A 23458-nucleotide genomic window follows, 5' to 3' on the forward strand; every position below is an offset into this window, starting at 1 on the left:
CCTCTACTTTCTAACCGCACCCCACTACAATTCAGTTTCATTACATTCATGTGGTAATTTTAGTTCCTTTGTTGATTCATTTTAACCCTCTGAAGCTCAAAACCCACTATTTGGTTCAAAAGGCCTTTAAGAGAATCAGCAAAGTGTCGTCATTTATCAGCCAGAAACGGGAAGAATTGTTGGATTTTCAACCATCCGATTGTCCTCAAACTGCTCATATTAACCAAATATAGAATTTTGATATACTGTATTATCAAAACAACTTCCTTTTATTAAAAAAATTCTGCATTCGTTGACACCATTCTGCAAGTTTGGAAACTTAAATTTTAATCAGCTGAACCCCAAAATCCAGGTGAAAATCATGTTGTCTTTAAAAAAACAAAAAAAATTAAAAAATTTTCCAAAAAAACACTACATATCACAGCCAGAAGCTGGAAAAAAGGACAAATTGTAGGGTTTTCTCTTATTTTAATGCTGTTTGAACTACTCATCCGTTACATTCAGTTCTATCAAGAAAAATAACCAAATCTGAGTTTAAAATTGTGATATTTTGTTAAAATCACGTCAATTCTACATTAGAATTATTTAAGAATTCATCAAAAATTAACCATTTGCTCCAACTAGATTATGTAAAAAAAAAAAAAAAAAAAAAAAGTTTTTTTTATGCCCCTCCTGGCAGCCATGAAACATTTAAACAAATGAAAATGTAAGTAGTAAAAGACCTATAATGTGTGGAGTCTCCAGTATTTGAAACATCAGTAGCCAAAATATAATTAAATTCTAATATATTCAATATGTTATCATTTAATTATATTTGTTGTTTGATTTTCTAGCAATATATTATATTGCTGGAAAGAGAGTTGAGTGGTTTCTGCAGGAGATTTACAAGCTACCCAGCAGTGCTGACAATGATGCACACATTAATGCATCAATAATTTTAATCAATGAATAAAATAAGACTGCTGTCGGCTCATTAGCGGCTTTGGCAGAATAACCGAATGTAAATTTGCACCCAACATGGATTCGGTTCTGCAGCAGGAGTGGATTTTATCACGTCCCAGAGTGGATAGAAGGAAATATAACGGCAGCCATTAATTCTCTCACAGTTTAGATGTGGATATTGCATTAAAATAAACTTGCAGACATCTATATCTGCCTTTTTTATGTTGTAATTGTCTTATATTTTCCTTAGTGTAAACCTCTTATTGTATCATGGAAAACAGTACAACATCAAACATGCATGGGGACAAATAAGATAAAAGTTCATTCGTCAGAAACACCTCAAGCCTTGAAACTTATAGTGTGTGATGCTGATTTAGTTTTACTTCTGACACTAATAAAATCCTAAGAAGAAGCCGGAATTATGACTGTTGAAAAGCTAAAACTGTCTTTATTTCTGTTAGTTAAATTCAGGTTGTGCACAAATGCAAAAGGTTTGTTCTTTTGCATTAATTACATCTATTACATCCAGTAAAAGTTAAATTCCTCTTGCACATTTTGCGTATATTCGATAAAATCTGTATAAAAACGTGACGAACAAATGTTTCACTTAGTTTTCAGACTTAGAGGACTTTACTAATCCCCAGAGGGAAATTAAAGTGTTACAGCAGCATGGATGTTCAATAAAGGGGTAAAGAATAAGACAACACAGAATACTGGGGTATAAAGTGAAGGTAAAATAAAATAAGATTAAAGTATATAAAATCTAATATAGAAAAAAATCACAGACTATACAAGAGTGGCAGTATTTTTTTTAAAAGAGCATACAGAAATGTGCAGATGAGAATGTGCTTGAATGTGCAAATGACATAAGAAGGTGCAGATAAATTTCCAGATATAATGAATGAAAATTAGAATGTAAATGCAGAACACATAAATGTACATCCAGAATTCTTTGTCTAGACTATTCTGACTGTTCTGTCTTATTCTGCTGTTTTGCTGCGGTAAAACAAAAAAAACAAACAAAAAAAAAAGCACCCCACCCACTCAGAGCACATCAGGGGACTCCTGCTGACATTAGAAGCGTACCCTACTTTTCCTTGTGTCTGCAGTGTTTCCCTACTTTCTGAGCATGCAGCAGTACCGCAGCGCTGCAGCGTTCGCCTCCTCATCTGTCTCGTATTAAAGCCGGTCGATGGACCTCTGTGCTATATTTGCATGCCTGGGGGGGACGGAGGGAGCGCTTGTTCGGCCTCAGCTAGACGGCAGGGGCGGGTGGGGGCATATGGATCGGCTGTATTGATCCGTCTCCTTGTTGTCTGTATAAACGCTGCGTCTGATGCTCAGAATTTATGTGTTTTGAACTGAAGGAGTCGTGCACAGCAAACTTAATGTATATATTTAGCCTCTGAGTATAAAAGGAGACTCCTCCTGCTCAGTGAAGAACGACTATGATAAGAAACAAGCCTGAAGTGTGACGGAGGTCCCGTTAATGTAATTCCTCGTGACACACTGACATGATATATTAGGTCTTAATCAGCACCAACGCTGACCTTAATAAAGGTGGATCAATCCGCTTTGAACGCAGCTTCTTTGGTCGCAGCAAATTTTGTAAAATTTTGAAAATACAGCAACAAAATGTAAATAAAAACGACTTCAACCCACATTTGTGCATTCACTGCAGTCTGTGGTTGATTGATTGTTGCTGGAAAATGCGGTTTGCATCAGAATTTCATCATTGTTTTCCTCTTTCTTTTCTTTTTTCAGGGCAGTTACCCCATCTGGGACGACTTCATAAGCAAGGCCAGCAAACTGCAGTCACAGCTGAGGTAAATATAAAAACACATGTACAGTGTAGTACACTGGATGTTTTCCTGCAGTGTAGCTGCTTACCCTAACCCCAACTACACTGGATAAAGTATGACATTTAATTTTAGTCGTTCCTGCTCCAAGTGTCTTAAAACTGCACAAAACCTGGACATATCTGGCTCAAAGAAAAGTCAGGAAGTGCAGTATTATTTTTTAATTGCAAATGTACACACCAGGCCTGCACATGTTGATTATTTTCTCAATTAATTGTGTAGTTATTGGTCTATAAAATGTCAGAAAATAGGGAAAAATGCCCAAAGTCCGTAATGACAAATGTCTCGTCAGTTTATCATCATAAAGGAGGAAACAAACAAATATTCACATTTAAGTAGCTGGAATCAGAGAATTCAGTCTTTTTTTATTTTGGAACTTACTGAAATTGATTAATTAGCAAAATAGCTGACAATTAATTGATTCATGGTTGCAGCTCTAATTATCAAATATGAGTTTTTCTGTACATGTGTGAGTTATCAGTGATGTAGTTATCAGAAAATTAAACTTAAATGTCTTTTCTTCGTAAGGAAACCTTTAGAGTTCCATGAACACAGTGAATAAACAAGTTAAAGTATTTCACTTTTATTCCACCTATGTACACCTTTATATCATCTTTTAACAGAGATTTTGTTGCAGAATAAATAGTTGTGCATTGAATTTGTCTTGGTTTGGTTTTCTTTGTTTTTGTTTTTTAATGAGCTGCAGCATCCACAGCTTTCTGGAAACACATTAATTTAACATTTTAGTTTCAAAAACCTTTATAATACATGCTATTTCTCATGTAACAAAAAAATCTGTGTAAATTCCAGAACCAGTACTTGTTTCTCTGTTAATTGTCACAAATTTTGTCCAATTTTAGAAATATGTTCACAATATTAAGCTTGAATTTAACAAATGGTACCAAAAAAGGAATGCTTTCTGAAATTATATACATTTGCTGGGCATCATTTATCTTAACAGTATTTTTATGTTTTGTTTTGTTTTTATTATCTATATCTATTATTGTTAGACAGTTAAAGATTTTTTAAATATTATGTTAAATCAGACATGCATATTCATGGTCTGGTTTTGTATTTGTTAGATTCTTTCTTGTATTTTTTTTTATTACAGAAAAAGACTTTAATATTAAAAGGAAACTTGAATAATGTTACAGATCTTTTTTGCAGTGTATGAACTTTCAAGTGCTGCTTTCATGTTTTTCTTCAGTATTTGTTGAAATTATTTTATTCCTCTTGTGCTGTTTAAATTTGAACAATGATGTTATTTGTTGCTGTTTGTGTACTTTGAAGAGAAATATGTTCACACAGGTTGAACACACATGTTGAGTGTATAATTGCAGCTCATGAGTATCCAGTCAGTCTGCTTCATTAAGTGTTTAAATGTCAGGCTCACCTCTTCTGTTGTGTCGCTTCGTCCTTGTCGCTCCGGTTCACTGACGCCGAGCGCACAACGTATAGAAGTGCTCACAAACATGCACTTAAACCCGACCGCATCATCGGCAACACACATGTACCGACACCTTCCAGCCATTAGCCGCCCACACACACACTCTGTGAGCACAAACACACACACACAACTCAATTAACCTTCTGCGGCTGGCAGAGATTAATGACGCCACCATAAAGTCATTATCAGGACGACGGATCAGCAGCAGCCTCCAGAGACTCTGCACCGGGCCGGAGGTCAGCAGAGGTCACAGCTGATTACCAACACGTTTCCTCCTCTTCCTCACTTCACACACTGAGGCTCCGTCTGGAGGGTTTTTAGGCATTTTAGAGTTTGTTTATGTGCTTTGGATTCAACAACCACAGCAGCGATTTTAGTTCCACTGGATGGTCAGACACATTCTTAGATTGTTTTCCTGAATCAAACAGACTGCTGCTGATTTCAAATGGTAAATGGTCTGTATTTATATAGCGCTGTACTGTACCTGAAACGATACCCAAAGCGCTTTACATTATACATCACATTCACCCATTCACACACACATTCACACATACAGATAGCAGAAGCTGCCATGCTAGGCGCTAACCACGACCCATCAGGAGCAGTTAGGGGTTCGGTGTCTTGCTCAGGGACTTGAGCTTGACATGAGCTCTCCAGGCCATGGATCAAACCGGTAACCCTCCGGTTACAAGACGGCCACTCTACCCACTGATCCATGCCGCCCCATTTCAATCTAGCATGACATGAAAAAAAATCTACTTTCAGAGACTTGATGCTTGAATTCTGTTGTTTCAAAACTGATCACAATCAAAGTGAACAGAAATTGGTGAGTGTGAAAGGCATTTAACTTTAAAAGAAATCACCAAAATTACACCATTTATCACCCAGAAACTGTAAAATCAGAAAGAATCATTGGATTTTTCATCTGTGATGTGTAGTTCTGTTGGAAAACTTCACCAAATCTCAGCTTAAACTGGTGATATTTCATTAAAGTCACTTAATTTTACAAGTCTTATTTAAAACACTGCTAACGATAAACTGTTTTCTGTAATAATATTCTGTGAAAAGCAAAAAAATTTGCACTCCTTGGTGTAACCGTTAGGTCACGTGACTCAGCTGTGACCAAGAGTGACATGATAAAAATTCAGGGATGTTTTTGGCTGAACTGGATTGAACTGCAGGCAGTGTTTACGGAGAGCAGATCGGAGACATGTATGGAAACAAATTAAAAATAAATAATCAGATAAATTCAACATTATTTTTAATTATTAATGGCAATCGAACTATGCTATATTACACAAAATACATTTTGAGTTCTCTCTCCCTCCAGCCATTGTTATTCTGTTTGCATAGAGGTGCAGGACTTTATATTGCGGTAAAAAATGAGCCCACAGTGACTAAAAATGTAACAGGAGCAACAGACGTGTAGTGAGGAACATGTTCTACTAAGCATCAAAAATTAAATCATAGACCTGTAAATGTGCAGAATATGGACTTTTAAAAACAGGTCTTGATGATTGTAAATACTAAAAAACATGTAGACAGATGCATTTTTAAAAAACATAAGACGTTTCAAACCATCCAACAGACTGAGTGGAACCAAAACTAGAATCTCAACTGCTTCTGAAAAATACGCAGCAGAATCAGATTTGTACCTAATATATTTAATAAAAGTTCTTCTCTAACTAATGTTTCCTCTGTTGTGTCTCCCAGGACGACGGTTGTCGCAGTAGCAGCCTTCCTGGATGCCTTTCAGAAGGTGGCCGATCTGGCAACCAACAGCCGAGGTAGGATGGAGAAAAGTTTGTGTGTGTCAGAGCGTATCGAGTTTTGTTTTGTTTTTTAAAACCCATTTCATTTAGATGAATTTCAGAAATAGTTTTTTGTGATTAAGCCTTTGACTTCTGGGCAGAAATGAAAGATTTTGGTGTGATTGTGAGCTGAGATGAGTTGAAAGTTGGTTGTTCATGGTTGACATTGGCCTCAGCTTTTGTGTAACAGCGTCTGATTACTGGCTGTTGACAGGAGGGTCTAAATATTTGTTGTTGTAACCCTACTTTTGGTTTTAACCTCAATGTGAAATGCGTCATAACTAGTGTGATTACTACCTTCATTTGACACAGAGACTCATGTAATGAACTTGAAAATGTTGTGAGTCGTCGATCAATCAAACTTTGTTTGTATTGCATGTTTTTTTGCTGGTTGCTATACGTTTTCCAAGTGACTAGCAAGCTGACAATATGTGCAGTAAAACATTCTGAAAATAGAGCACACAAGAAATAAAAATAGTGCTAAAGCTATTTTAAAAATGACAGCAAAAAGTGCAATAGAATTCTTTGAAAATAAAGTACAATGAAAGATACGGCATTGGGGATCAAAAAAGACTGAATCCAATAAAATAAGTAATAAAATAAAATAGGTGATGGATAGAAAACATTCTAATCTAAAGACTTGCTGAAAAAGAACCTGCTGGCTGATTGGAAAGGTCAAAATTATACCGTTTGTCAGAGTCGGAAAATGCAAAAACAGATGGAATCATCAAATTCTGTAACTAAATCTGAGCTTGAAATAGTGATATTTCATCAAAATTCTGTTATTCTACATGTCTGATTTAAAATATCTCCCAAAATAAACTATTTGCATTGGCTAGATTTTGTAAAAAACTAAAATTTCTTCACTTTTTGTGGCAAGTGTGAAGTCTATTATTACTCAAGTGTGACCAGCAGTCATGTGACCAGGAACATTTCAGCTGAACTGCAGGCTGTACAAGTTTAAATTTAAGTAATGAAATATCTGTTGTAGGCAGAGGCACTACTTTTTTCCAGTACAGGTAACACCTTGTGCATTTCCCAAAAGACAGTTTTGAGTTCTCTCTACTTCTAGTCCTTGTTGTTCTGTTTCCATTGAGGCACAGGACTTTATATTGCAGTAAAAAATGAGCCCACACTGAGTAAAAATATGACAGGAGCAAATAAAACACCAAGAAACTGCTTGGGACTCACATAGTGAATCATATCAACACCTTCTCCTGCTCTCAGACCCTCAGGCAGAGGAGTTTAAAAACTAACTCGCCAAAAGTTTTCGTCCAACAACGGCTAAAATAGAACCTAAGAGGCTGGAATGATGCCAGATGTGTGGGCTGCTGCAAAACCGTGAAGTGCTTTAAAGATGCTTAAAAGAAAGAGGGGAGTGAAAACTGTCTCGAGGCTTCATATATGTACAGAAACTAGAAGAAAAAGGAGGAAAATGCTCCCACACACATGTTTGGTGTTTCCAGATAATGCACAGCTGGCTGTTGAGAGTGAACAAACCCAAATGATGCAGTGGTTGGTTTTATTTCTGTCTATAAAACACATTTTAGACTTTACCATCATTCAGAATTACATTTACAAGGTATAATATATCATTCCATGTTTATTTTTGGTTTAAAATAGGAAGGTGAAGTTATGAATGTCCTCAACTTCAACAGAAATATGTGTACATTTTTAGCATAACTCAAACATGAACTGCACAGTTTAAGGAGTAATGGAAGAAGTGTTTAGATCCTGTGCTTGAACATCTGAACCCCACAACACGGCTCAGAGAAGGCATGTTAGTTTTAATCAATCACCAAAATATGTCATAGCCAGAAACTGTACAGATAAAATAAAATAAGACAGAACAACTAGTATATTAATCCTAAAGAAAATTCTTTTGCCAGATATTGCTTAGAAAAAAACAAAATAACAAGAGAATAAATGTGATGCCTAATAGAAAAGCAATTAGATAAAAGTATGATGCATTACTAAAAATAAAAATAAATAAGCTAAAATAAGGACTAGAATAGAAAATTAAGAAGTAATACTGGCAATGATACTGAAATGGTAAAGAAATATTAGACAAGAAATTAAAATATTGCACCTGATTTTTCAAATTTTCAACATTCCAATGGTCCTTGAACTACTCATTGTTGGCATGCGATTCCATCGTAAAATGGAACCAAACCAGAGATCAAATATATGAGGTTAAATCTCATTAGTAAGATATTAACCCTCTGAATCCCAAACCAGACATTGGGTTTAAAGAGTACGTTATCTTTAAAAAAAAAAAATACAGCAAAATAACACAATCTATCTGCTAGAAACCGTAAAAACAAAAACAATCATTGGACTTTTTTTACTTTTTGTGAAAAAAAAAATAGAAAGGTTCAACCAAAACAAAGCATGGAGAATGTTTTGTTGTTAAAAAATGTAAGTCTAATGAAATTAACTAGATAAAATCCAGATTGATTTTATGTTGGGTTTTGTGTTGTTTTTTTGACTTTCACTTTATTATTCAATTTCAAAATCCTTTCAAAAAACAACTAAGAATTCAGAAAGAAAAAAATCATCTTTGGTGGAAGTTAAAGTTTTTTCTTTCGTCAACTATTCACTACAACATATGGAGATGCTGCTACCCAGTTTGAGCAACTTTAAAAAAAAATTAATAAAAATTTGTACCATTTTTTGATGATCCTTGAACTACTCACCTTTGATGTGCTCTTCCACTGAAAAATTTAACCAAATCTAAGCTTAAAATTGTGATATTTCTTTGAAACTACTTTATTTTTTGCGTTTTATTTAATGAAAACACCAATAATAAACCATTTGCACCAATCAGGTAAAATAATATGAAAAAAAAACATTCTATACATCTTGGCATGACTGTAAAACAATCCACCAGCTGTGAAGCTGAGACACAAAATTTAGGAATTATTCGCCTAAAATTCACCTGAAATGGGTTAATGACATGCACTAGTGGTGTATAAATGTATGAAAAGAGAAAGGAATCAGAGAAGTTCCCAGTGCATCTTGGGAAATCCCCCCGAGCAGTTTAGACCTACAGCAGCATATCTAAGGGACGCTAGTTTTTACTTTAAATCTTACATTATGCAAATAAAAACACACCACTGCCTCCCTGAGAAGCCTTTCATTCCTTCCGTTTGTGATTTATTCCTCCACAAGCAGCAGGAGGTTTCAATGTTCTGTGTTGTTGTGAGGCAGCTTGTGCGCTTTCTATCGATTTGTACTTTGCCATTATTGACAAATGATCAGAGGCGCCCGTCTTCCCGATCACTGGGCTTCAACGTCGATAGAGGTCGACTCCCGGATTGATTGAATGAAGCGCTGAGCGGTGTGTATTTATTCTGCGGAGCTCCACCCTCCAGGTCGACTGTATGTGGGTGTGTTTAGGTGCTTCTGGATGTCGGCCAGCTTCCCGTCAAGGCGACTTGCCGTCACAATGACAGCAGCAGCCGAGGAAACGATCAGTCGGTGTCGCTGTGATCCTGCAGCTGCGGGTCACAGCTCCTTTGTAACAGACGCCAAGTATTTCTAGTGGATGTTACACCTGCAGCAGTGTGGCGAATTACTGGTTGCTTTTAGCACAATTGGAGGTTTGTGGAGACACACCTCACAGTTCCAGACGGCCTCACAGCTCAGGTCCTCCAGCTGCTGTCTGCTAGAAATGACATTTTAACAGTACAAAGCCCAAATATAGTCTCACAGTAATGACTTTTTTTGATAGGTATCAATAGGTATCACAGTAGGAGAGATATACATGCACTGTTGGAAAACAATTAGTGTACCACATAATAATTTAAAATAAAAATAAAAAAAATATGACTGGTTCCAATCAGTACCAGTAGTGGCGGCTTATTTACGAGCTTCAATGTCTATGCTAGTGGGTCATTCCATCTCAGATTATTAGATTGTTAGGACAATTTCTGCTCAACCATGCCTGACTGGCCTAAGACATTTATAAAGATATTTATGAGATTCTAGCTTGATAAATCAAATACTTCTGTGGAATACTGCACCTCAACAGACTTGCACAAGAAGCATGTTGAGACGACAGAGGGCGGAGTACCTGCTGCCTAACTTTACCTTTTTTTTCTTTGGTTCCTGCACCGGATGCCTTTAAGTGAGACCATCAAACATTCTATACATCTTGGCATGACTGTAAAACAATCCACCAGCTGTGAAGCTGAGACACAAAATTTAGGAATTATTCGCCTAAAATTCACCTGAAATGGGTTAATGACATGCACTAGTGGTGTATAAATGTATGAAAAGAGAAAGGAATCAGAGAAGTTCCCAGTGCATCTTGGGAAATCCCCCCGAGCAGTTTAGACCTACAGCAGCATATCTAAGGGACGCTAGTTTTTACTTTAAATCTTACATTATGCAAATAAAAACACACCACTGCCTCCCTGAGAAGCCTTTCATTCCTTCCGTTTGTGATTTATTCCTCCACAAGCAGCAGGAGGTTTCAATGTTCTGTGTTGTTGTGAGGCAGCTTGTGCGCTTTCTATCGATTTGTACTTTGCCATTATTGACAAATGATCAGAAGCGCCCGTCTTCCCGATCACTGGGCTTTAACGTCGATAGAGGTCGACTCCCGGATTGATTGAATGAAGCGCTGAGCGGTGTGTATTTATTCTGCGGAGCTCCACCCTCCAGGTCGACTGTATGTGGGTGTGTTTAGGTGCTTCTGGATGTCGGCCAGCTTCCCGTCAAGGCGACTTGCCGTCACAATGACAGCAGCAGCCGAGGAAACGATCAGTCGGTGTCGCTGTGATCCTGCAGCTGCCGGTCACAGCTCCTTTGTAACTGACGCCAAGTATTTCTAGTGGATGTTACACCTGCAGCAGTGTGGCGAATTACTGGTTGCTTTTAGCACAATTGGAGGTTTGTGGAGACACACCTCACAGTTCCAGACGGCCTCACAGCTCAGGTCCTCCAGCTGCTGTCTGCTAGAAATGACATTTTAACAGTACAAAGCCCAAATATAGTCTCACAGTAATGACTTTTTTTGATAGGTATCAATAGGTATCACAGTAGGAGAGATATACATGCACTGTTGGAAAACAAATAGTGTACCACATAATAATTTAAAATAAAAATGTAAAAAATATGACCGGTTCCAATCAGTACCAGTAGTGGCGGCTTATTTACGAGCTTCAATGTCTATGCTAGTGGGTCATTCCATCTCAGATTATTAGATTTTTAGGACAATTCCTGCTCAACCATGCCTGACTGGCCTAAGACATTTATAAAGATATTTATGAGATTCTAGCTTGATAAATCAAATACTTCTGTGGAATACTGCACCTCAACAGACTTGCACAAGAAGCATGTTGAGACAACAGAGGGCGGAGTACCTGCTGCCTAACTTTACCTTTTTATTCTTTGGTTCCTGCACCTGATGCCTTTAAGTGAGACCATCAAACATTCTATCAAACAATCTTCTGTTTGCTTTTGATGAAGTGTCGATTACTAGTGCACATTGTTATCATTTTATAACCCTAACTGAAAGTAAACAGTCTTGTGAGGCTTGTTTATCAATACGAAGTGTCAAATAGAGCAGTGTTGTGAGATGATACCATCATGTCATGAAGGTTTTCTTTAAACTTTGAGTTTTAATTGCAAAATACTGGAAAGTTTTACCCAGTTTTACACTTCATTGTAGCTGAACTGTAGGCAACTCACAGACTTGAAAGGTTAGAATATAGCCTAAACACTAGTGGATTTTTGAGTCTAACATGTTCATATCTGTTTCAGTTTTTCAAAATACCAGATATTATAAGCAGACACTAGAACAAGTGGTTTGGCCACCTTTAATCTTGTCCAACCTGTGGATGGGGAGCCATCTCTGAGGTGTGTTGAATTATTGAAGTGAAGAGGTTGTTCCTACCGGTGTTCCCTGTATGCTCAATTTCATCCTCACACATGGACAAATATACAGTAGGAGGAGTGGATGGAGGGAAGCAAATACAAATAGGGGGGAAAGTGTGTGAAATTGTAGGACAAATTGGAACGAGTTAAAAGGCACCCACAGAGACGATGATGGGCGGCAGAGGAATGGATGGAGAATGAAGGAGGAGGAAGATGGAGGGCAGATGGTGATGGGGGAGAGAGAGGGATGATGAAAAAGATGGAGGGATGGAGGGGGGAGGGAGGCTGTCATGTCCAGACGGCTGCTGCTGCTGCTGCTGCTGGTGCTCATGGCAACAAGATGGAAATCACTGCAGAATTCAGTCCGAGCAACAGAAACAAAATCTCCACCTATAGTCTATCTGTCTGTCATCATCTTATGTCCTTCGTTGATCTTGTATCTATGTGAACAGTTCTACATTTCTTTTTATTGCTATTGATTTGCATTGATTGGGATTTGGTATAGTAGATCAGTTGATTAGTCCTTCAGCAGAAAATTAACTAAAATCCAGTGTTTCCTTTTCTTAGGGGGTGAATGAGGTTCTTAACTCTTTTCATTCTGGTGGACGATTCTCTATCTGTTACTACATTCTGTACATTTATTTCAGTTTTTATGCTTTGCTTGTATTTTAGTGTTGTTGGCGTGTTTTGGCTCAGCTGATAGCTAATACTCCATTGGCACTGGCACCCTGAAGAAGTCTTAAAGATCCCATACTATTCCCCTTTTAAGCGCAATAATGAAAGTCTCATATGTTGCCAGAATGTTTACTTTTTTTGTTTTTTCAGCTCAAAATGCCACAAAGATGGTTCATTTCAACATGACTATGTAACTCCCCAGTTTTAGCCTTGTGCTTAACAGACTGTTTCAGTTTCTTTAGCTGTGAATAGAGCTAAACTGCTGCCGACCCTGCCCCCTTCAAGAAGAAAACTCTCTCTGCATCTGTGGTTGATATCGTGGAGCAAAACATTTTTTTTCTTAAGTTTCTTTCTAACTGATTCTTCTACTTGGAAATATCACCGAAATGACAGTATCACATCCATTTATGTACTCATTCGTTTGACGAGTTTGCCAGAAAATGTGGAATTTTTAAAAAAGATTCAAGGATATTTATTGTCATTGCATTTCTGCAAAATCACTAAAATCACTAGTTTAGTGGTGCAGAGTAGTATCTTGGAAATGACTCAGACGTGACCGGTGAATCACATGTACCCCTAATTTTAGTCACTATTTCATACTCGTTCCATTGTCTGACTCCTGAAACAGAAAACTATGTAAACGATAACACCTTTATTGGGAATATGATTGTATTAAGATATAGTATATGTGAGCACAGAGAGCAGGAGAGAAGTAAACAGCAGCTGAGTTTAGATTGAACTGCAGCGTAACAGACAATATGAAAACACAGTAACTCACCCAGTCCTTGTTTACTGTTTTTAAAATGGTCTTAACCTTCTCTGAATGTCCATCTGATTTACAGTTTCAACAGTTCTGATCTGTGGGCATATGATCAAAGCTAATGCTAGTCACATTTTCCACACAATATTGCTAACACTAAGGATTTCTCTGTTGTTTCGGGGATGTTGCCATCAATGATAATAGTAATCCACTTAGCTCTTCAGATGCTGGGAGTGCATGAGGACTCTTGTGTTCTCGCTTGCAGCCAACAACAGAACTTAATGTGTTTTGCTTGCTGTTTGAAGGTTGCTGTCTTTGTATCAAAGAGGATTTTGAGAACAGCATGTATGGGGCGATATATGGGGCGTTTAATAAAGCTGGAGGTGGATATTTTTCAATCAGTACATTCAAGACATTGGTTCTTGTAATTTGCATAATGGTAATTTTATTGTATTATTTTTCACGTTCTAATAGATCTGTCAAAGTAATATTAGGTGGTAATCCCAGTTTTAGTCATTTAAAAGATCAAATGGGTTGGGTAGATGGGCATGGGTTTAATCCCTGACGACGTTATTTGTATAATATGTTTCTGCTGCTTATTCCATTATTTGCTACATTCATATCCATCATCCACACAACAACAACACAAACGCTATGGAAATGAGAAGCAGCAGGAGTCCTCCTCGACCTACCTGTCTGTCGTTGTATGTGCGTTGGCCAGCGGTTGCCCTAGCAACCTGCTGCCAGGAAGGATTCTGTCCTTAAAGGGCCGGCGAGGCCACGTCAACATGTCAACACCCAGTAACTGGGTCGGACTGAGGAGGAGAGGAGGACGAGATGTGATGAGACAGAGGAGGAAGGAGAGGAGAGGAAATTAAATTTGTGACAAAGTAAAGGTGGAAGTGATGCAATAAGGAAAAGGAGGAGAAGAGAACAAAAAACAGAAGGGATAGAAAATCAAATAAAAATACAGTTGGAAGCATGATTTTGGTGTGTTGATGGGCTGCTGGGAAAATTCAGCATCGATGATTTGAGCATCAGCTGCCAATAAAAAAAATACCTTTTCATTATGTAAATTAGGGACATAATAAGGGACACATTTGGACACAAATCAAAATTTTCAAGTTGAGTCACTGGCCATTTTCATCGCCAATCTTTCCCATACATGTGGGCCAGTAGACACCTCCTTCACCTTTTTGTAGCTTTAGTAGGCCAATATCATCCATTCTGGTCATTGATAAACAGAAAATAACCTCAACAGTATTTGCAAATGCATGGAAACTCTCTGGAGGAGTCGTTAAAATGGATGTCCATCAAGTATTTGTGGCTCTCGATCCAATCAGAGCTATTTAATATGTAATATCTGCCACTCCCATTTTCCTCTATAATATACTTTTTTAAGCATTGTGGATTAGCTGTAGTACCTAGTTGCTTCTCTTTGTGTAGGAACCAGGGGAGGCGAACACTTCTTTGTTGGCAAGCTGAGAACATAAGGGAAGTTTAGCTAATAAAGAAGCACCATGACAGAGATTTGTAAAAAGCTTACTGCTCTCAGGTAAGCAAACAAGCAATATTTAAGCTGTGTTTAAGTAGAATAGTGATCATTTACCCCAGTAGAACAGCTAACAACTGTTACCAGCCCCTTTTCACATTTCAGCCTTAGAACAGATGTAAATAAATATGATTGGCACCATTACTAATCACATCATAATTCATGGGATTGGACAAGACATTCCTAGTTATTACCCTGGAATTATACATAATGAAGTTTATGTGGCAGCAAGGTCTATCCTAATACAAACCATGATCCTTTATCCTCAAAATGTGGACTTTTTCCTCTTTGTAAATGCAGCATTGCAGCTTCACCACCATTAAATGAGGTGATAATGAACCTCAGTTAACTCTGTGAACCATAAAACTCACTGGTGGGTTTATACGGCATGTTTTTTTATTTAAAATGTATTCCATAAATATACCATTTATCAGATGGAGATAAATTAAAGACAGTTCTTTTGGTAAAAAAAAAAAACAAAAAACAAAAAAACAGTTGTCGGACTTTCAACTTTCAAACGGTCCTTGAAGTAGTCCTATGTGATGTGCCATTGGATTGAGAAAATGAACCAGATCTAAAAGTTTTAATATTTTATGAATATCGCTTTACTTATCTTAATGTCTTATTTAAATAATTCACCAAAAAGAAAACGTTTACACCAGACTCAGCTGCAATTTTGCCGTTAAAACTCTATACTTGAAGCAGAGCACCTTTTTTGCCTGTTATCATTCAAAGATTTCGACGCTTTTGAACACTTTTACACTGAATAAAGTCACTGTTATTGTTGAAAGCTATAGCTATGACTGCTGCTGGACCAATGACTGGAGCCAAAAATGACTGATATATTGACCTAGCAATTATACAGTGATACAGAAAGACGCATACAGAAAGAAGAAAGAAGCATGCAAACATTAGCGTCTGTGCCATCGATTATGCCGTTTCTGTGGCAATGTTAGGGTGCTTTTCATTATTATTGTTATCATTTCTCAGAAGTTTCGTCTACTCTTTACCTCAAGGTGCATTTTAAAAGTTGAAATGTGAGGAAAAGAGCAAAAGATTTGTGTGAGGAGAGAGGAGGTGAGGAAGCACAAGTTTGAATAATTAAAAGCACCCTTGGCGTTGTGGAACACTGTCTGTTGAAAAGCAAGAATCACGTCAGTTTCTGGAGAGTAACCTCATCAAGTTTTATTGAGGTAATTACAAACATGGCACACAGATTACAACAGTCGTACCTGTTGGACTGTATGTGAGTTAGCAGAGCTTGTGTTTGGGTTTCGGACGGGCTGTGGTGAAGTGAATCCCTGTGGAGGCTGCTGCAGTCAGTATCTGCAGTGTGTGTGTCTGTGTGTGTGTGTGTGTCTGTGTGTGTGTGTGTGTGTGTGTGTGTGTGTGTGTGTGTGTGTGTGCGGTTCACAGATGGTCTCCTTTGGCAGCTCATAGTTTAATGATATCATCTCAGGTGCAGGTGAGTGATGTCATATCTGCAGTGTTTTAAGATTCTCATCAAGGTCAGATTCAGGTTCAATGTTCAGCCACAAACCTCCACCATCAACATACCTGCTCAGCATTTTTAACATTTACAGCGAAGCTTCATCAGGTTTACACATCCGAGTGTGTTTAAATGTGTTGGGAATAGCAGCTGCATGTTGAAAAGGTTGTAAAAGTTGGAGTCTCTACAAGGAGCTGTGTGACGTTGGTTGGAACTCAAGATTCCAAGTTTCAGAAGCAGAAAAATCTGGAGGTGCCGAGTTAGGAATAAAGGAGTTACAGTGAATATATCTCTGCAGCTCACAAGTCACCTGTGATGCACATTATCGAAAAACAGCTTTTAAAAAAATAATTTAACTGTAATTTTTGATAATTTGCTGTCAATTTACAGATTTTTTTTTAAAAAATCACAGATAATAAGGTGTTCATTTACACAGTAATCATTAAAAAACAAGCCTAAATTGTAAATATCATTCACATTTTTTTTAAAAAGTCTGCATTTTTACAGATTTTCTAGCTGAAAATTTATATTTTTTAAATGTATTTTAACAAATGAGAGATGTCATTTTTGACTGATATCTGCTGTTAATTAAAATGAAAAATATGCACATCACGGATTGAAAATGGTACATTTTCATTTTACAGATTTTCCCAGTTTTGTAAAATTGCATATAGTGACCAGTAAAATCACAGGAAAAAAGTACACATTCATCATAAAAAGTTTTTTTTTTAACAAGTGACTTTTATTTATTTATTTTTTAACAATGTTGAACTGTAAAATGACACAGTTTTTCTGCTTTTAAATTAGCTAAATATATCATTATTACAGTGATGTTTGCCAGTATTTGAAAGAACAACTAATGAAAACAATAAACAGATCATTTTATAGAGTTAAATCCAAAAATTATTGCTAAATTTACATCAACAACAAATTTACACCATAAGTATATTTTTGGACAGCAGAGTAAATCTGTAGTTTTATCGACAGATATTAATAAACTTACAGAGTAAATTGTAAAAATAAACAGTAAAAAAGACCTATTAATTCCAGAAATGTATCTATCCTTTGAACCTCAAGTTTAACAATGTATTTTCTTAAAGAAACATTTATGAAATTATGATAAATTTGCAAGTGCATTCTAACAATTTTTTGTGTCTTTTCATGACATTTCTGAACTGTAGGCTGTGATTACACGGATCAGACAGGAGACAAGTATTTTTTTGAAACCAGTTAAAAATGTAAAAATATGAAATATCTATTGTATTTAGAGCCACCATTTTTTCAGTGTTTCTAGTACATATTAGAAAAATGTTGGACATGCTGATTGCAGTATTTATGTATTTTTGTAAATTAACCAGAGAAATTCTACTTCTTTCTCTTTTTTTCAGTGTTCGACTCTATAACAGTCTGTTGAGCGTGTCTGTTTTTTGAGATAGAAGACAAACTACTACTCTCCAATTAAGCTGTTTATTTTCTAAATATCAGTGTCTCAAAATAATCTTGTACAAGGACCTTTTCTGTTTGAAACAGCCTCCCAGAAAAGGATGAAGTCTGATATGAACAGAACGTTTTATACAATATGGTGAAATGTGGTTGGTTATAAAACACAAACATCTAATTCAAATATTGAAACGTGACTGGCTAAAGGTGAGGATAAACCGTGGTTTAGACTTAGTTCTTCCATTAGTTGGTGCACAGATATGTTCATATCTTTGGCACACGATTCATCCAATCCCCAGGAGCCTCACCCTGTAAAAAGAACCTCCTGCAAACTTCTTCCCGCTTTCTATCAGTTAGTATTATTCCTTTGTTAGCTGAGATGTGATGCACCATCAGTGGTATTTCATAGGGAGGATACAGGTGTCCCTTACTGAGGATTATTATGGTTTTCTCCCTAAAACAACCTTGACTTAGCAGTTTCAGTAAAATTAGTTGTTACATTATAAGGAAATAGGAATGTGCTGTGTATTAAAGCCAAAACTCTGTCTTTGTTACTGTGTGCATGTATAGAAGAAGAAACAATTTTTCTAAGCGTCTGTAACTTTCCAGCCCGACCTGTCTGTATCCATCAGAGTTTGGAATTAGTGCCTAGTTCCATCTCTTCCCTTTTAAAGGTCAAGCACAACTCATGCATTCATTGCACATTAAATTATTATTATCAATATTATAACATCCATATGTAATATCAATTTCAGTGTTCAGTTAGTAGTGCCTTCGTGTGATAAAAAATATTAACAGGTCGTACTTCACATGCATAGAGGTGCAGAACTTTATATTGCAGTGAAAAATTAGGCCACAGTGGTTAAAACTATGACAGTAGCAGAAAATGCCCTGTAAATACTTGGAGTACAGTGGATAAGAACCTGGACTCATCTGCATTAAACTCCACATTATTGACTATTACATTAGAGCTGCTGAGAAGCTTCCTGTTAGCTGATCAGGTCGCATTGTAATGATAAGCTTATAATCCTGAAAATACATTTGTTTGTACACTGACATTCTCTTTATGGGTTTATTTGGACAATCATTTAGCAGAGAAGAAGTCAGTCAGACAATGCTCATGTTTAAGTCTTTCAAAACACGTTGAATCAGAAGCTTGAAGTGAGAAGTACCAGTGTTGCATTGAATTTTTTATGACATTTAAAATATTACAACCCAAACACACATCATATTAAACCCACCTGGATAAATAATTAACAAGGTGCAAGGCTCCCGAATGTCTGTGGAATTAAAAATTAAAGCATGTATCAGAGCGAACTTACACTTTCACCTAGCTCATGTTTTATGTCTCGGATTGTCTTGTATTCACTTGTTAACCATGTGTCTGCTCAGTGTTTGTGTTCAAAGACACGTCTATTCAGAAGTAAATAGAGCTGCTGTATTGTAGGAAAAAATAGCCGATGCTGGGGCAGTTTTTAGTAACAGTCTAGTCTGATAAACTCATGACAGCTTTGAAATAAATATTTAATTTTCTAATGTAAAGTTTTTAAGTTAGACTTTTACCAAACTCAGTTTAAATAGTGTGTTTGAGCAAGTTGTTCACATTTTCTCTCAATATAGTAATAATAATACATAATACTTATATAGCGCTTTTCAAGACATTCAATATATGTCAAATAGTACATAGTTAGGATTAATGCATAGAGCTGTGACGCATTTACATTAGAATTCTGCAACTTCATTAACCCTCTAAACCACAAACCCTATGGTGGATTTGAAAGCCAAGTTATCCTTTAAATAACTTATGAAATTAAGCCGTTTATCAGAAACTGTAGAATTTAAATGGTCAGATTTTTTTACCTTGTTGCAATCCTTGAGCTCCTCGTCTGCAACATGCCATTCTGGCAGAAAACTTAACTAAATTTAAAACTGTGATACCTCACCAAATCATTCAATATGAAACTCAACCTATATACTGTATATATTTGACATTTGCAGTTTCATGCTGTATGCGCTTAGATTAGCAGTCAGTTATACAAGGTGCAATAAAAAAAAAAAATCTAATACTGTGACTGTAGAAATCAAAACCGTATCCGATTTGAATTTGACCACCATCTTTGTTGACATATCCTTGTGCATTGATGCACTGCTCCCAGTGCTCCTGCAACATTTATACCTGGAAGTCCCAATACATAAACACCTGCCCACCACGGTCACCTTACAGCTTGAATTTCATTTTAGTGAGGAGAACAAGTTGCAGGAAGCCCAATCTGGTGAGTGGAGTCGGTGGAGAGCAGCAATTTTGTTGGTGTGGCCCATAAAATTCATGCACAATCGAGACAACATCTTGGCGAACAATAACAAGATGCCATCGCACCACAGTTCAGTTTATTTGCAACTAATGTTCTCCCTCAGTAACATCAGAATGTTACAGTAGAACTCTGCCATGACAGCCTAACCCTAGAGGATTAATTTACAGTGCACAACCACATTAATATTGAAGTACAGAACCACTGTGTCCTTTGGTTTTGGACACTGCAGCTCTTTCACTGTGAAAACTGCTGTTTCTTTCCCTGATGGTAGCTGCAGACCCATATCTGGTCTCCATGATAACACTCCACAGAATGGGATGTTTGAGCTCCATAGAGAAATCACAAAAGCTCATCTTGTGGTTTTCTCTAAAACGTGTAACAGGTACTGGTGTTGATTCCACCAGTGTCTCAGTCTCAGAACTTTTTGATTGCACCGCATAATTAATAAAATGGACATAAACGGAGCACATTCTCAGTTTCTCCTAGTAATGAATTCCAATTTCCATGGTTCTTTCCAAGAACATTCCTATGAAATTAATAGGAAATTGTAGACCTTTGCTGTGAACAGAAAAAAAACAACTGTCTGAAGCAGCAAAAAAGCAAAACAAGACGTGCACCAGAAAGAACAGAAAACAGTTAAAACTCTGTTCTTATTAGTGGGAATCTTGAGTGTTTATTTTCCAACGTGTAATTTGAGTGCTTCATTACACCCCTAAATGCACTAAAGTACCTTTTAAAATCAGATCAAAGACTCTAATAAAGTTCTCAGGGAAAAAGTAAAAGTTGTACCAGGATCAATGTTTAATCAGCAGACATCACAGGGAATATTATCCTGAGTGGAATGATGTCAGCAGCTGCAGTCGGGAGGTTGGTGTTACTCTAAAACCAAACCTTCTGTTCCAGCTCCAAACTCCTCGACCCACCAGCCGAGTTACAACCAGCTCAGATATCCTCTGAGGTTTCTGCACCGCGGAGGTCAAACGTTCAGGAATATAGGCCACGACATGTCACCGCTCAGAACTGTAATCACTATTTTTACATTACGCTGTTGCTAAGAGGCTGCCTGCAGAAAGTCGGGGTTATTTGAAAGGACACTGCACTGCTTCTGGTCTGGTTAACACTTTTTTTTTAAGTCCTGTGCATGATTGGATAACTGGAGACAATGTTCAGGAAATAGTTGAGAGGCAAAAAACATTTATGGCTTTTGGTGTAAATTTCTGTAGGTATTCAATTTTTCCCAGAGGAGGTGCAAGAAATCTGGTCTGAAATGCTCAAACTTATCAGCTTATCAACTTTCAAATCATTCCTGCACTTTAGGCAAAACTCCTTGTGTTGGGTGGGAGAAGTTTTAAGATTTAGTCAGGTATTAGTCCAGAAATACCGTTAAGCCAAAGTCAAGATGGAAACCTAAATGATGTAACCCTCAACTCCAAGCATGTTCGGTTTCTTTCACATTTTTACTCACTGTGTGCTAATTTTTCACTACAATATAAAGTCCTTGCACCTCCATGGAAACAACGCAGCCTTGGCTAGAATGAGAGAGAACTAAACAAAACTGAATTCTTTGCATATTTATTTTTACAAAACTGAAAAAAAAAAACCTGGAATCACGATGTCCAGCATTTTTCCAAGTGATGTCTGATTTGTTTCTGTCTCCTCTCTGTTCTGTGTAAACACTGCCTGTTGTTCAGCTGAAATTTTTCAGAATTTTTGCCATGTGGTTGGTGGTTGCAGCTGAGTCACTAATGGCTTCACACAAGTGCTGAGGAATGCAGCATTTTTAGTTTTTTCCAGAATCTATTTAGTGTAAATACTTAATTTTTTTTAGAGATTTTTGAATTAAGACAGGTAAAATAAAGTGATTTTGAAGAAATATGCAATTTTAAGCTTAGGTTTGGATAATCTACCAAAGGATTGTTGGAAAGTTAAAAATCTGGTTATTCTTTTCGTTTTCACAGTTTCTAGCTCTGATGAATGATTTAATTTGGGCGATTTTTTTGGGGGTGGGGGCTTTCAAACATGTTAGTGGGATTTTAAGTTCAGAGATTTCAGCCCAAGTCAGGACTGATGGTGCAAAAAAGACCAAAAGACATCTTTAGCGGCTCTTACGCTTGATTCACCCATCAGTGGAGTACTGTTATCTTTTATACTCATGCTTAACTCAGGGCGGTCTTGTCGTCAATGGTGTCATTCATTTTTATTGCCGTGACAAATGACGTTATTGTGTTTTATTTGGGTCTTGTAGAAGAGGTTGTTAACCAAAATTTGCTAGTAATAGTACTTAAGAACTGATTCAAGCACTAGTTGTTTGAAGTTGAAGTTTTTGTACATATTGACACCTTAGGCTCATTAATCCTTTTAATAACACAATGCTTTCACAGTTTCTATCCACCAAGACAGTTTTTTTTCATCAATTTTGTACTAAGTTTGCAGTAATCATGTATGCATTTTATTTTATGTGACCTTAATAACCATCTACTATCTGCCTGAAAGCATCTCAGACAAACCAGAGCAGAAATTGGGATGAGAAAAAACAGATGCGACTGACTTTAGAAGGAAAGTCCCACAAGTAAATACACTTAAATTGCGACAATCAGGAATGAAGGAAGGATAAATAAAATATATTTTACCTGCAAACAAAGGGCAAAAGACGAAACATTTTTTACTACATCAGAGCAGTTTAAATGGGATCATCTGTAAAAGGAATACGTGAATAAACCTGCTGTTTGTCTGTGTGAGTCGACCATAGGGTGCGTTTGAATTATTAACCGGGGCACCCAGCAGGTGAGGCTGTGTGTGTTCTTTTCATGTCCTGCACAAACTGCACCTAATTAGTCCCCACCCGTCTGAGGGAACTTCAGAAGGAATAATAGAGCGCTCCCTCTGCAGACAAGAATGGATTTCCCTCCAGAGTCACAATAATAACTGTACTTGATTTTATTATATAAGGCAAGCACCATATATTATCTTTTTCTTCTTAGTTTTAACACTTCTGATTCGACTTCTGTGGCAGAAATAGATGAAAAAATAAAAGGAAATCTGCAAATGAAAGAATTAAACACAGGAAAAGAGGAGGATTTTTAAAAAGGAGATTAAACTGAGAGAAAGGTGTTTGTTTTCTGTGATTACTTCACAGTAATCTGAGGTTGCTGGAGTGCTTGTGCCTTCTAAGAGCGGTGGCTTTGGCCATTGAGGTTTCCAGCAGGAGGTCAGAGCCATTTGTAAAGGTTGCAAGGCTGTTAAATAATTCATAGCTACACTGTGACGCTGCAGAGATGAACTCGCTGT

At 37.0% G+C, this 23458-nt stretch overlaps 1 protein-coding gene across 3 annotated transcripts in view; it reads left to right on the forward strand.

Moving 5' to 3' along the window:
• LOC111578860 (protein MTSS 1-like) overlaps positions 1-23458 on the forward strand; it is an 84997-nt gene that overhangs the window by 12752 nt on the left and 48787 nt on the right. For all 3 annotated transcript variants that reach the window (XM_055017965.1, XM_055017964.1, XM_055017966.1), the window contains exons 2-3: positions 2707-2768; positions 5962-6035. In XM_055017965.1, the coding sequence (XP_054873940.1) occupies positions 2707-2768; positions 5962-6035 (136 nt within the window). The remainder of the gene's footprint in view (positions 1-2706; positions 2769-5961; positions 6036-23458) is intronic.

Source organism: Amphiprion ocellaris, chromosome 15, assembly GCF_022539595.1.
Source record: "Amphiprion ocellaris isolate individual 3 ecotype Okinawa chromosome 15, ASM2253959v1, whole genome shotgun sequence".
Classification (NCBI taxonomy): domain Eukaryota; kingdom Metazoa; phylum Chordata; class Actinopteri; family Pomacentridae; genus Amphiprion; species Amphiprion ocellaris.